Raw genomic sequence first — 15,420 nt, forward strand, 5'->3', positions numbered from 1 at the left:
ATCTTAGCTTCCGGAAGTACAGAGGTTCAGTAACTACGGTGCAAGGCTGCTGATACTATAGGCGGCTACAGAAAGAAATGATTAGGTGATTGTCGGAGTTCTGACAGAGATGTGATTTTGTCACTTCCTAGCTGGAAAGGCTAGGAAGTATCTCTTCTGCAACCTGAATTATACAGAGTGGATCCAGAATCAATCAATGATCTTTGTCAGTCAAAGATCTTTTTTCAGTCAAAAGGGGATTATCCTGCTGCATTTGGTGTTGGTGCAGCCTCACCTTGAGCACTGCGTGCAGTTCTGGGCCCCACAATTTAAGAAGGATGTGAAGGTCCTTTCATGCATCCAGAGGAGGGCAATGAAGTTGGTGACAGGGCTGGAAGGAATGTCCTATGAGGAGCTGGTGAGGACGTTGGGCTTGTCTAGTTTGGTGAAAAGGCAGCTGAAGGGCGACCTCATTGCTCTCTACAGTTCCTGAGGAGGCCACGTAGAGAGGGAGGTGCTGAGCTCTTCTCCCTGGTATCCAGTGTCAGCATGTGTGCGAATAGTTCAAAGCGGCACCAGGGGAGTTTTAGACTTGACATTAGGAAGCATTTCTGTGATTCTTTGATTTCTATGATCTTCTGTGATTCAATTTCTATGATTCTTTATCCAGGGTGTGGTCAAAGACTGGACTGGGCTTCCTGGAGAGGTGGTTGATGCCCCAAGCCTGTCAGTGTTTAAGAAGCATTTGGACAATGATCTTAGGAACATGCTTTAACCTTTGGTCAGTCCTGAATTGGTCAGGCAGTTGGACTAGGTGATGGTTGTTGGTCCCTTCTAACTGGCAGAGTCTATTCTATTCTATTCTATACTGTGCTATGCTGTGCTGTTCCACTTTCGTATGGGGTTTCACAGAGGGAAGAAATAATCTATCTAGTGGGTTTTAAGTTGTGTAGCATTTCTGTTATTGTCTAATTGTCAATAATTTTCTCTTTTAAGTTACTTCTAGCACTGGAAACAAACACATAGAAGGGAAAATGGATCCCTGGTTTTGGCCATCAGATACTAACAGCTTTCGACGTTTCACACATGAGTCTTTGGCAGCAATCGAGGAAAGAATTGCTAAGAAAAAAAAGCAGCAAGGAAAAGTTAACCGGGAGAATAAGGACCAAGGAGTTGAGGAAAATAAACTTACTCCTCAGCTTGATCTGAAAACCTGCAAAAAACTGCCATCTCTGTATGGGGATATTCCTGTGGAGCTCATTGGGGAACCCCTGGAAGATTTTGATCCATACTACAGTGATCACAAGGTTAAAACTTTCAAAAGCATTTTTTTTTATTTATTTAATTTTGTCTGCTGAGCTCTTAAGAGATAGTAAAAGCTCTATTCAGGAGATGCTGGTTTTTGATTGTTCTGTAGACAGAACTTTGAATGTTACTAGTGCTTTTTGGGGCAGGAGTTCTAAGGTATGCCCCACATTATGTAAAGAAAAGGTATTTCAAGTTCCAGTCAGCAATCAGAATTGATTATGAAAACATGATACACTCGAGAGATAAACTTTGATAGGATATATATTCTGGGATAACTGATGCTTTGTTTTCCAGAGCAGCTTCCATGATGTCTGTGGGGCTGAACTCACTGTCATAAGCAGTGCCTGTCAAACAGTGCTGGAATTGCTGACTTACTGCAGATGTTTCTTGCTGAATTACAAATATTATACAAGTTCAGGGAGATATATTTGAGATATTTCCAGCACTCTGTGTAGCAAAAACATGTATTTTCATTATAATAAATTATTTTTTCTATTATTATATCTCATCAGCTTTGTTTATTGTACTGTATTTGTATTGCATATGCTCCATGCTGTTGAAAAGTGTTTTGTGTTGTTGCCTATAAGAGCGTGTAAAGTAGATGCTCTAGGAATCCCTTCTAAACAAAATGTCTATTGTATGATTGCTTACTATTGAGGAGGACTTGACCTGAAGAGCAGGAGGTTCCATCCAGTCCTATGTCGCTGTCTTCTATGAATACCAGCAAGTCACTGGAGTATAAAAATTTAATCAGAAACATGCAGAAAGCTTTGTTCTTCTAGGGATTTTTTTTCTCAAAGTAATCAAAGTGATATTCTTGATGAAGAGAAACTAAGGCTGATTCAGTTGATGAAATTTAGATAAAAGTTACTGAACTGTGTTTTTGATTTAAGAAATTTCATTTTTACGTCATGTTGAAAGTACTGAGCTGCATGGATCTTAAGGTAGCTTAGAGGGAATTCACAGTGTTACTTGGTAATTTAGAGATGTTTCAAAAGTAAAATTTTTGCTTTCACTGGACTGGATTTTGACAGTTCTACACAATATGTATTTTGTAAATAATCTTTTGTAGCCTACAAAACTATCCAAGAGTAAGGTACTGTTGAGTATGATTAACACCATTGTTGCAGTCCCAGAAAAGTATCCTTTAATTACTTTGACCAAGTGAATATGACCAGTTGCTCTTCAAATTCATTCCCGTTCCTACTTCTTCTTCAGAGGCAATAATGAACTTTTATATAGCTGGTGTCTATCAAAATGTAGTATCATCAGCTCACAGCTCCAAGTAAAAATACAGGAAAGCTTTACTCATAACTGCAGTTAGATGTAGTCCTAGATGCAGATTTGAAAACCCAGGCATTTAATTTTGGGGGAAAATTTTGTTTCATTACAATATTTCATATACTATGATTTATTTTTTTTAATAGACTTTTATGGTGATAAATAAAAGGAGGACTATTTTCCGGTTTACTGCCACACCTGCCTTGTGTATATTTGGTCCTTTTAATCCAGTCAGAAGAGTAGCAATTAAAATTCTGATCCATATATATCCTTTTATTGGTTTCCCTAATTTCAGTTTTAAGGTATACTGTACCATTTTCTGTCGTTCTGTTCTTCTGATCATATTAAAGTAAATGTAAGCGCATGACTGTGATAGAGATTTTTAAAAAGTGATATTGACTCTTGATTTACAACAGCTGAGATATACTGGTGTTGGTACAAGTAAAAATGTCAAAAAGCTCATATTTAAAGTCAGATTTGCAGATATTATTACAAAACAAAATTTAGAGATGACCGTATGATATTTTAATGCTTTTCCAGAACTTTTTCTAAATCTCTACCGTGGTGACAAGCTTAAGTTTAAAAAAAAACCTTTTTTTTTTTTTTTGAAAAAAGCTCCTTAATTATTAAAACGTGAAGGATGTTATTTACAGCAATGCTTTGCTGAAGGACTCTGATGTTATCCTAAGAAATGTATTTCACACACAAGTTTAGAAAAGTTCTAAAGAGCACTTATTTTTTATACTTTTGCAAAAATATAAATTTAGTTTGAAGAATGTAAAAACGTGGAGGAATGCAGGTGCAAAACTGTAGGCTGAGTAGTTTCTGCTCTTTCTGCCAAACATCTGTTTTCATTTGGAATTATTCATTTTTAGAATTAAGTCCATTTGTGGGAACTTATAGCTGACTTTGAATGTGTATTCATGCTATTAGAAATTACTAAATTTGCTGTTCAGCTTCAAATAAACCCTCCACTTTCAAATGAAACCATCCACTTTTATCAGGTGACAAGTAGGTGTCTCTTGTAAGAATGTATATATGAACTCTCAGTTTCAAAGAACACTGTTTATTGATAATTAAGCTTTTTCATCTGATTTTCTTAGGCTGAAAACCCCTTGTTATGAGGTTGTGGCCCATTTCTCTTTATTCCATGCTCCTACTGGGAAGAAATGGAGGTTTCTAAAGTTTCAAATAACAGTAGACAGCAGAGGACTCTGATTTTTTTTCATTTATTTATGTTCCTCATCTCTTCTGTCAAGCATACTATGTCCCACTAATGTCCTAACTTCCAAAACTATCTCCACATGCAGATAATTCATTGTTATATTTAAATCATGAAGTTCACCCAGCTGAGCAGAATTTTGATCTGACATCAGTTTCATTGGAAAACACATGAAAAGTCCTGAGCATATTAAAAATCAAAGTAATTATTCAAATAGCTGTATTTTTCTGTGTAAATCAGCAACTTTTCTGAATGTCACTGTTTTATAATATAGCACTTTTTCCTTAACTTATTATTCACATTATTTGTTGGCTTTATTACGTGTACTGTGGTACTCAATTGTGCTACCATGGCTGTAAGTAAACTTCCAGATGAACTCAACTGGACTGAGTAAGTATCTCAATTGCCATTTTTTCACTCTTTTTCTAAGGATGTTAACATGCTGGACTGAAAAATTTAAAAAATGTGATGATCTACTTCTGGGGCTTGAAAATTCCCAGACAGACCTCTGAGGAAGATTTAGGATTATTATTGTTATATTACAGTCTTCTGTGGAACTTCAGTGCCTTCTCTTAGAGAATTACACCATATGCCTTTTTCTCTACGTTGGCTAATTTTGCCATCTGGTGTAACATAAAAGATTGCCCCATTTTTCCTTCTGAAGATTTAGCGTTTTAGAGAGACTGTGCAGCAGGATTCTAACTTAATATCTCTCATTCTAAGGCAATAACCTGAATGTCTGTTATGGCCAGCTCATGCAAAAAGTATAAAGGGATAAATATTCATTCCATTCTTTCTTGCTGTTTCCTAGGGACACCCCTAGTTCAGTTGTTCACATTAGAAAGCCATGTCTTGGTACCTTTTGTAATTGTGCACTGTACCCAGTGTAGCCTGACTTAATGTTATGGAATTAAATCTTGAAAATGTGCCTGGGGCCTCAGAGGTTCTATAATTTTAATTCCTCTTATTTTGAGATAAGTGTGGTGATAATGATAGCTTAATTTTATGTAGGATTTCTTTCAGTTATAGAGTATTTGTCAGATTAAATGTATAAAATGTGCAAACTTTACAGACTAAAATAAGTCTTTGCTGTTATTTTTCTGCCAAAATGTTGAAATTTTCCAGCCTGCTTTAGAACATAAACACAGTCTTAAAAATTTTTCATAAGGAAATGTGAACTATCCTTCATCCAGAAATAGTGTGGCATGCTTACGTGAACATTTGTGATTATAGATTTACATGGATATCTTACTAAAATTGAGGAAGGCAAATTCTTATATCCATGATGTTTCTGAAAGTAATGGAACCTGTCCTATTTTACTTCATGTTTTCTACCTTCATCTCTATCCAGTGATCAAATCATAGAAAAGGTAGAAATGCACCTGAATGTGTCTCAGTCTCATTAATATTTTGATTTCTGTAACTTTAATATACACTTTCCTTCTCAGATATTTTTTTACTGCTGTATATACTGGTGAAATATTGATAAAAGTAGTAGCAAGAGGGTTGGTTTGGAATGAATTTACCTTTCTTCGAGATCCATGGAACTGCTTGGATCTTGTCGTTATTGTCATAACGTAAGTAAAACTCAGTTGTTCTTTTACGCTCAAGGGATAAACATGCAGATAAAATACTGTTTGATATTGCTGAAGTTCTTTAGAGTGGTTGGCATCCTACCTGCTTAAGAGTTACTGTGGTTGAATCACCCTTTGCATATCTGCAAGAAGAATCATCATAGACCTTAAAACAATACCTAAGTGCAAACTCATCTTAGAACTGCTCGATTGTTCTCAATTTAGTGTGTATTTAAATTTTGTCAAGAAGTGATTGCATAGGCAGCCAAAACCAAGCATGCCTCTTTATATTGTCTTAGTTGTACTCTGGATCAGATGACACGTATTTGAGAAGGATCCAAAGTGGGTCACAAGGTGTTGAATGACATGGTGATAAATAGCAGATGAATCACAATTCATCTCCATTTTGACAGGAAAGAAGTCTTATAAAATATGAGGTAACCTGTTAAAGTGCTGTATAAAATATGCAACTCTTACAATCCTCATTTTCTGAAATTTTCAAATTGTTGAAATTCTTAAATCAAAACTAGTTTCAATACTCAGTTTCTTTGTTGTTGAATAAAAGTTAGAAAGACAGCCATATGGTACAGAATTAACATATTGTAAACCTAGTTTTGCTCAACTCCCTTCTCCTATAGTATGTATTGTATAGTTTTGAGATAGCTGCAACATATACTTTCACGTAGTCTAAATCAGATTAGCCTCAATTGGAGAGGGTGTGGTTATGACATTGAAGGTTCTGTATTTATTTGACATTTTGATGGATACCACTTTGAAAGTTAAGCATCCAAATCCACACTAAGTAAAAACTTACTGTGTTTCTTTTCAGAGGCACTATTCAAAAGTCTCATTACTTTATATCAATACCTAGAAATGGACTTAGATTCCTAACTTTAGACATCTAGTTTAGGACATATCCGACCTATTTATTTTCTGTAACTTATTCCTTACTATGTGCTCATAGAATCATAGAATCACAGAATGATTTGGGTTGGAAGGGACCTCAAAGATCATCTAGTTCCAACCCCCCTGCCATGGGCAGGGACACCCTCCACTACACCAGGTTGCTCAAAGCCTCATCCAACCTGGCCTTGAACACTTCCAGGGAGGGGGCAACCACAGCTTCTCTGGGCAACCTGTTCCAGTGCCTCACCACCCTCAGAGTGAAGAACTTCTTCCTTATATCTAATCAAAATCTTCCCTCTTTCAGCTTAAGTCCATTGCCCCTTGTCCTATTACTCCATGCCCTTGTAAAAAGCCCCTCTCTAGCTTTCCTCAATATGCATATGTTCTGAAAAGCTGGATCTTTATCATTCAGTTACGTGGTGGTTTGCCTTTACAGGTACATTACTATGTGCAAAAGTACAGCCAAGATTTCAGCTCTTCGAACTTTCCGGGTACTGAGGACTTTGAAAGCCATTTCAGTCATACCAGGTAAGGAACAGCACATTTTAGGAATTTTCTTTCCACTTCAGCAGTATGCTATTTCTAATTCCTCTCCTGTTCTTGTCTTCGGTTCTCTGGTCACTTTTTGTGATGGTTAATGGGATCCCAAGGTGTGACTGTTTCGCAGTCTGTAGTAAGTCTCAGCAGCATCCTAACAGAGTATTTTTTATCATCTTTCCTCAAAATGATTTTGATGGAAGCAATTTTTTTTTTTATTTTCTGCTTTTTCTATCCCATCACTAATGTTCAATTTTAATTAGCCCAGTGCCTTTGTCTTTTTACTTTTGTCTTTCCTGAGCAGCACACCCCATCCAATATGATAGCTATACCCTATCCATAATGATGGCTATACCGTGATATTTCTGGTTTCACGTTATACTTCCTTAGCTTAATCTTCTATGGTTTATCTCCCAGAATGCTGCCTTCACAATATTTCAGAGTTTTGTTTTGTTTGCTTACTGACTGCAGCCACTATCTGGATTGAGCTTAATACTTTTATTAAAAGTATTTTGCATATGCCATCCAGATATTTGATATTTTTGTGAGTTGTTCCACTAATTAGGATGCCAAAGTATGAATTTCAGAATCTAACTGCAAAAACTTGTTTGAAAACCTGTAAGTGACTGTATATCCCATTGTCATAATATATATTAACTTTGCCATTTGTATGTAATTATAAATATATTTTTGGTTTTGCTATGGAACTATAGCAGGAATTAAACATAGGATGTGTTTCATTTTTATGTCAAAACCACCTGTCAATACTTCTCCTTTCATATTCACCATGGAGAACAGAGATTAAGTGTAACTTTATTTTTTTCTTATGAAAGATTTCTAGAAAAATTCTGGATATCACTCTCTGCCCATGTCATATTTCAAATCCAGTTGTTGTGCCAGAATATTGATTTTCACTTTATATATAACCCCTTTTCACAGAATCCCAGAATGGTTAAAGTTGAAAGGGACCTCTGGAGGTCATCTGGTTCAACCCCTCTGCTGTCAAGCAGGGCTACCTAGACCTGGTTGCCCAGGACTGTGCCCAGACAGCTTTTGAGTATCTCCAAAGATGGAGACTCTAAAACCTCCCTGAGCAACCTGTGCCAGTGCTCGGTCGCTCTCACAGTAGGAAAGTGTTTCCTGATGTTTAGAGGGAACTACCTGTGTTTCAGTTTGTGCCCATGGCCTCTGGTGCTGTCACTGGGCATCACTGAAAAGAGCCTGGCTCCATCCTCTTCACACCCTTCCTTCAGATATTTATATACATTGATGGATCCTCCCTGAGCCCTCTCCAGGATGAACACTCCCAGCTCATTCAGCCTCTCCTCATGGGAGAGGTGCTCCAGTCCTTGGCTGGACCCTTTTCTGATGAACTCTTTTTGGTATGTCCATGTCTCTCTTGTACTGGGAAGGCCAGAACTGGACCCAGTGTTCCAGGTGTGGCCTCACCAGTGCTGAGTAGAGGGGAATGATCACCTCCCTTGACCTGCTGGCAATCCTTTGCCTAATGCAGCCCAGGAGACCATTCACCTTATTTGTAAGAAGGACGCATTGCTGGCTCATGTTCAACTTGAAGTCCACCAGGACCCCCAGGTCCTTTTCCACCAAACTGCTTTCCAGCTTGGTGGTCCCCAACATATATTTGTTCCCTTCCCAGTGTCATAAAAGTTCTTTTTCTTTTCAACTGGTGACATCTGTAAGGCATTATCTTCTAAGACAGAATTCCCTGAGGTCAGCAGAAACTGTCCTTTATTGTACAGTGTTTGGCACAATGTGAAGTACTCAATGTTAATCAAGCACAGAAATCTATTCATATTCGTTAAATCTCCTGAGAGTTTGCTTAGATGCCATCTTAATTTAGAATTTTTGAGTTAGCAAAATTAGTGTTAGAAGGAAGTAAAAGCCAAATAAGTTATGGTTAGAAATTTAAGTAAAAATACTTTACTCATTCCTGTGCTTTGTTTTAATACTCTGAATTTAATACTCTGAAGTTACAAAATCATTTGCACTAATTGTATTTAACATGCTTGCAACTGTTGTATATCGTCGTATGGGAACGCTGCTGCATTCCTCTTCTCATTTTGCCTATTATCGAATCTTGTTTTTCTAGGTCTGAAAGTCATCGTAAATTCACTTATTGAATCTGTGAAGAAACTTTCTGATGTGTTGATCTTGACTGTTTTTTGCTTGAGTATATTTGCTCTAATAGGCCTCCAGCTTTTTATGGGCCATTTGAAATACAAATGTGTCCTCAGTAACGTTACGTACAACGACACGTTATGTAAGGATGCCAAGATATATGTTGCAAATGCTCAAGGTAAATTTTATTCTTTTTTCCCTTTACATAGTCTGTGTATCTTCCTATGTATGTCTTGGGTTTTTATAGAGATGCTAAAATATAGTTGCAGGTATTTCTCACAAGAAGGTATGTCCTTCCATTTGTAGAAGTAGTAATACAAAGTCTCTGAGACAACTGAATGTGAGGTTATTGAATGTGGGATTTTGAGAAAGATTAGCAGTCTGTGGGATAGAAGGGACGGATTTTTCTAGAATCATTTGCTTCTTTAGCTATGCACATCACATGGGGATCTTAATTTTAGGGATACTGCACAGAGAATTATTTCCATCACTTCACCTATATTGTTCAGGGATTTTGCCTACTTCTCACAGAGATTCTTTTTTTTTTGTTTTACTGGAGATCAAATAAAATCTTACATTGTTAGTTATGCAGTTAATATTTTTTTTAAAAAAAGTTACCATAGAGACAGATCTTCTGAGAAACAGCCCTATATGCCCTTTGTTGTGAAAGGAGTCTTTCACAGAGATTTGATCTAATAGGCTGTTTTTTAAAGTGCAATAATATATGGTTTACTGTCAGAGTGCTGTAGGAACTGACAACTTCTGATTTTATGATTCCTTGATTTTTTTTTTATTAGATATCTGCTACAGAATGAATAAATCTTCTGACATATTGCTCTGTGGGTTCAGTTCAAATCCTCAGTAAGTGAACAAAGCAATTTTAGTACTTTCTTATTTTTTCCACCAGATGTACTGTGGGTTTATTCTTGTCCTAAAGGAATGGTGATGATTTTTCAGGAGGGTGGAATGTGTGTGTGTGTTATTAAATTAAAACCCAGATATTTCACATCAGAAAAAGAATGAAGTAAAGTACTAGGATGCATGTAATTATATATATGCTTTTTTGCTAGCCACTGGTAGTAAAATGGTAATATAGAATGATATAAAGGAGGAGGGGAACAGATCAGTAAAGAATTGTGAGATATTAATAAACTCTCCTCTCCTCATCTTGGTGACTTATTTAAAAGCAAATATATTTCCATTTTTTTCCCCCTCTATATATATTTGTGTGCTTGTATCCTGTATCAGAGGAGAGTTTCTGTCTAGTCAGATATTAGACAGAACTGGAGTTTCTGTCTAGTTTCTTTGACTAGACAAATGGCTTTCTAGGATTGTCTGATATAAATCAGCCCTTCTGGCAGAATTGTATTGGGGAATAATGAAACAGACTTTCAGATAAACTGAACAAATCTATATTTGATGTTGTATGCTGGATGCTTTCAGGTACAATCTAATACTGCAAGTAATTATTGTTTAACATTTCTTGTGTGGTTAGGACAGAGTGCCCAGAGAACTATAGCTGCAAGAAGGTTGGGAGGAATCCTGACTTTGGTTATACGAGTTTTGATAATTTTGGCTGGGCCTTCCTTTCTTTATTCCGTCTGATGACACAGGATTCCTGGGAGCGTCTCTACAGACAAGTAGGTACTTTTGTTACCTGCTAGAATGACTTCAGACATGCAGTTTAGAGCTTTGTGTCCACTAGAAAAATCTGCATCTGTTTTAACATTACTGATACCAAATTTCTTTAAAATCAATGTAAATATTAAGGGAGTATCTTCAAGTGACTAAGTCGTGACACCTTCTGAAAGTGACATTGTATGAGAGTAATCCTGCTCTGAATGCTCACAGTTTTGCTGGGGAACACACTGGTGTCAGTGATTAATAGTTAAATATTAATATTTAACTACAGTAGGACTGGGGTGTGTAGTAGATCTGGCTAGTGAGCTCACTGCTTCTGCAGACTTGGAACATAATCTGTTTCTTTTCCTTTAACTCCTGACTCCTCACCAACCCAATACATACACACTTGTATTTCACATAATTTTTGACAACTGGTACTGAAAAAATTGGAGCCTTTATTTTTTGATTCCAAGAGTTAGATATAACTTTTGGATTGTCTTTTGACAAAAATGATACAAAAATGGCATATAGAGAACTCTCTGGATCCCTTACAACTATGCAGTGACTTTGCTGCTGGGATTTATCCTCTGCCTTGTTCTATAACTTTCGTATGGTCCACTTTCACTTTTTTAACCGAGATTGAGATTTTTTTTTTTAAATGGATGGATACATCCTGGTTTTGGCATTTGGAGGTCATGTGGGTTTTAGTTTTGAATGTCTCAGAGCTAAATTTTGAGACGTCCTCTGCTGCTATTTAAAAAATGTAAGAATAAACAATCTAAATGTTGCCTCTGATTCACTAATTATAGCATCCTTCATGATTGTTTAGATAATCCTAGCTTTTGTCCTTATTACAGAGTTTTATTAGTTTCTTCTGTAGTCAACAGTGTATTTCTTTACAGTTGAAGTTGTTTTCTCTTAGCTTAAACTCTGCTGATCATTTGCCTGATTTGCTGGGAGATATTTAATTTAATTTTAAGAATGGATTTCGTTAATTCTTTTCTTCAGTACATGACATCATTATGTATGTTTCATGGTCTGTAACATAAAGAGAAAACATTTTATGATCACAGAGAAGTTTTTAAGAGCTGAAATTTACTTACTTGTAGACCAGGGGAACTCCTGACTAGATGTATTTCTAAACCTTCTATATAACTTAGACCAGAGGTAGATCCTACTGTTGTTTAAAGAAAACAGTACAATATGTTCACCTTTTGTATTGTATAGGAAAATAAATTGTTTAAAGTTAGTTGGAAGTTCTATTGTAAATGTTAGTTTATTAAGGATTTATTACAACCTTTATCTTTTCCACACAGACTATCCGTACATCTGGAATGAGCAGCATTTTGTTTTTTCTGGCAGTCATCTTTTTATGCTCATTTTATCTCTTCAATCTGATCTTGGCTGTGGTAACTATGGCATATGACGAGCAAAACAGAGCCACTCTTGCTGAAACAGAGGCAAAGGAAAAATTACTTCAGGATGCCAAACAAGTTCTAGAGAAAGAACAGGTTTGTAAATGGTTATATATAATAACATAATATGTAATTTATAATGTAATGTATAATTATAATATAATACAATATACACTATATACCATATACTATATACTGTATACTATAACTATATACTCTGTACACTCTATACTGCATAATGTGTAATATATAGTATATAATGTATAATATATAGTATATGATATGTGATATATAATATACGGTTCTTTTTTTTTTCCCTCTTCTGTTTGTGAATTGCGGAAATTTTTTATCAAACGTGCTTCTTACAGTACTTTTTCACACTTCATTTCTCTTTCTTTCTGTCTTTTTATAAATACATATGTGTGTCTATATATATATATTTAAATGTATGTATAAACATTTCTGTGATACAAGCAAACAGCATGAGTCCAACTTAAATCATGTCAAGCTTTAGGATTTGCAGACCTCACATTGCATACAAATGGCTTACTGGCAAGTATATAGCTATTGGGGCACTGCATAGATGCCTGCACTTTGTAGTTTGCCACATTCCTATACACTACCACTATTGCTGTGTACAAAAATTCCTTTCTCTGGATATTTCTTCTTGCTATTTCTGTGTAGTCTGAAGAAGGAGGAATGAGTGGATAAATTTTCATCCATTAGAAAAATTGTCATTTCTACAGTTCCTTGAGATTGGAAGTTCTGATGCTGACAGATGTCAGGATTGGTTAAAAATACAAGCTTTCTGAGAGCCACTGTGCTCACTTATGTAAGGGGTGTCATGCCTCTTTTTGAGTGATTGCATGCAGAAGGTCTACCAGTTGGCAAGAGCAGGAATAGTCTTTGGTCAGGCTAAGGCCATTAGTTCCATATCAATGTAGAAGGTTGTCCAGAGACTGCGTTAGTTCCTTTGCTGTTGGTTTGAAGAGCTAATAGACACACATTGAGCTTCTACACAGTTTCACAGTTTCCTTTTGGCACGGTATTGCCTGCATTCATTCATTCCTTGGCCTGTAGGGCAAGGGAACACCTTGGTTTTATTTTATTTCTGAGAAATGAAGCTCTTAGCTGAGGCAACAAGATAGATTGAAAATTACTGTAAGACATATTTTATCTTCTAACTTTTTGCTGCTAACAGTCAGAAAAGTCAGACTTGTAAGACGGCAAACAAATATTCTCAAGCAACTATCCAATTTCATCGCTGAATGGAAGCCATCACTGGTTTGCCAAATTGCTCCTCTACAGCTGTCAACAGGCCTTTAATGTTTCTCTGTCTAAAATTCCAGCTTGCCAAGCTTTACTTAGGCTTTTCTTCCTTCTGTTTTTCTTTCAACAGGCTTAGTAGTTAGGAAAAGTTTAACATCTTAGGATTTATTTTGAGCCCTTAGTCTTCTGTTGTCTTTGTGCTCAAGGTCCTTTCCAAAGCAAGAAAAGGAGAGTAAAAGGATGCACCTTAATATTCTGTAATTCAGATACAAAATAGAGTATCCCAGGTGGCAAGGATGAACTTTAATTATAGTAGCTGATAAATAATCCCCTTTTCCTTTCAGTATTGTGAATGGTATTTTGTACTCCTATCTTTTTATAGTAATTTAATATTTGAAAGGTAAGAATTGTCAGTGCAAAGCATTCAGATACCATAATAATTAAACTGTGTATGATCCTAGTCCATTTGCTTTGTATTGACAGATCAACTTTTTGCTGTTTCTTATACAGATGTTGGCTGCTGGAGAGGGTAATAAGGCTTTACATGTCATCTCTGAAATGTCAGATGCTGATTTGAACAATTCAAAAGAAAAAGAGATGAAGAAAGAAGAACCTATTTTAAGACAAAGCTTAATTTTAAGTGATCATGGCAAAGAGGAGCAAATATTTCATTCACAGCCTGATCGCTGCCACAAGAAGCTTGTAAGTATTTGAAAGAGAAGATATATTCATTAGACTTGTGTGTGATAATGACAATTTGATAAGCAGAAAAGCTTTCTTTATTTGCAATTTTTTTACTTCTTTTTGTTTGTTTGTTTGTTTGTTTGTTTTCCTTCTTGCATGCATTGGATTAGCTTATTTTTTAAAGCAGTCTGAAAGTTAGATTTTGGGACCAGAGGGAGACAGCACTGTATTGACTTGAAAGGAAAGTTCAAAGTGGCCACCAGTAGCATACTTATGTCATGTTATAGCCCTCTGCACCTGAGCTGTGGTAAGACCTGTTGTCATCTCTATTGTTCTGCATAAACAAACATAAAAAATCCTGTAAGTTTTAGAATTTCCCTAATGACCTAACCTTTCGTTTTTGTACACACAGCTAATTCTCTTGCCTAACTGTTTAGGGTTGAATTCGTTTTGGTATGAAGACTTCTAATGTTAGAGACGTGATTCAGTTGTCCTACTATAAGCATCTAGTGGCATTTTAGATGTTCTTGGACAGATATCCTGGATATCTTTGGTGCCTGTGGCACATCTTTCAGCACTGTGTGGATATCTCAAATACATTATGGCATCTCAAATGCTTCTAAATTCCTAGATTTAGGCAACTGAATTGTGCTGCAGATTTTTTTTTGCAAGTGTCTGCATGTGTCATGAACTGAATATTTGACAATCATTCAGTGTGTCCCATAAGATACTGCTTTGGGCTTGTCTGTTCTTCAGTGCACATCAGGAGCGCTGAGTTTAACATTTTGTAACTTCTAAGGAAAACAAAAGTAGTCGCATTCCTAGTTTTAGACACGTCAATATTAGTATAGATCTTAATAGGTTTGATAGGGCTGGGAAAACCGGTAGTTTTGATTCACTAAATAACTATTCTTAATACAAATAAATATTTCTTATTTATTAATAATAAATAATTCATAGTTAAATAGGCAATAATTTATTCAAACAGATGATCAGTGTTCTTTTTATCAGTCACTGAAAAGATGGAATGATTTTTTTTCTTTGCTCCCCTGTTAATGGTTCTATACTTCTTATATAGTGGCTTTGTTATTATTGTTAGATATTTTCAGAAGGAAACAACTTACTGAAAAACATTACATTTTGATGAAATGTCCTTTGCCTTCAAAGGCAAACACATGATATTGTATTGTTTTGGTTTACATTCTTTCAGCAAGGCAAGGTTTCGTTACAGTGTGTGTTTTGAAAGGCATATTTATCTTACGATGGACATAATTTTTATATTGCCGCTTGTTCATACTCCCTTGTTATGTTATCTTCTGTCTTTCTAACCAAAGAGGCAGATACTGCTGTCCTATGAATTGTCAGTGGACTCTATTAATGATCCTTTTCGAAGGCAGAGGTTAATGAGTGCGGCCACTGTTATTACAGATAATATGAGTAAGTAATTCTTTAGTGTTTTTCCTATGGTGATTGTGTAACTTGA

General features: G+C 36.0%; 1 protein-coding gene across 1 annotated transcript in view; it reads left to right on the forward strand.

Moving 5' to 3' along the window:
• The first annotated feature begins 1,013 nt into the window (after positions 1 to 1,013).
• LOC104379684 (sodium channel protein type 5 subunit alpha-like) overlaps positions 1,014 to 15,420 on the forward strand; it is a 39,054-nt gene continuing 24,647 nt past the window's right edge. Inside the window, exons 1-11 of the mRNA XM_086614835.1 lie at positions 1,014 to 1,286; positions 2,715 to 2,833; positions 4,091 to 4,180; positions 5,239 to 5,367; positions 6,707 to 6,798; positions 8,918 to 9,160; positions 9,744 to 9,807; positions 10,442 to 10,586; positions 11,886 to 12,080; positions 13,764 to 13,955; positions 15,272 to 15,374. Coding sequence (XP_086470961.1) covers positions 1,014 to 1,286; positions 2,715 to 2,833; positions 4,091 to 4,180; positions 5,239 to 5,367; positions 6,707 to 6,798; positions 8,918 to 9,160; positions 9,744 to 9,807; positions 10,442 to 10,586; positions 11,886 to 12,080; positions 13,764 to 13,955; positions 15,272 to 15,374 — 1,645 coding nt within the window. The remainder of the gene's footprint in view (positions 1,287 to 2,714; positions 2,834 to 4,090; positions 4,181 to 5,238; positions 5,368 to 6,706; positions 6,799 to 8,917; positions 9,161 to 9,743; positions 9,808 to 10,441; positions 10,587 to 11,885; positions 12,081 to 13,763; positions 13,956 to 15,271; positions 15,375 to 15,420) is intronic.

The sequence above is a fragment of the Tauraco erythrolophus genome, chromosome 7 (assembly GCF_009769465.1).
Source record: "Tauraco erythrolophus isolate bTauEry1 chromosome 7, bTauEry1.pri, whole genome shotgun sequence".
NCBI classification, from domain to species: domain Eukaryota; kingdom Metazoa; phylum Chordata; class Aves; order Musophagiformes; family Musophagidae; genus Tauraco; species Tauraco erythrolophus.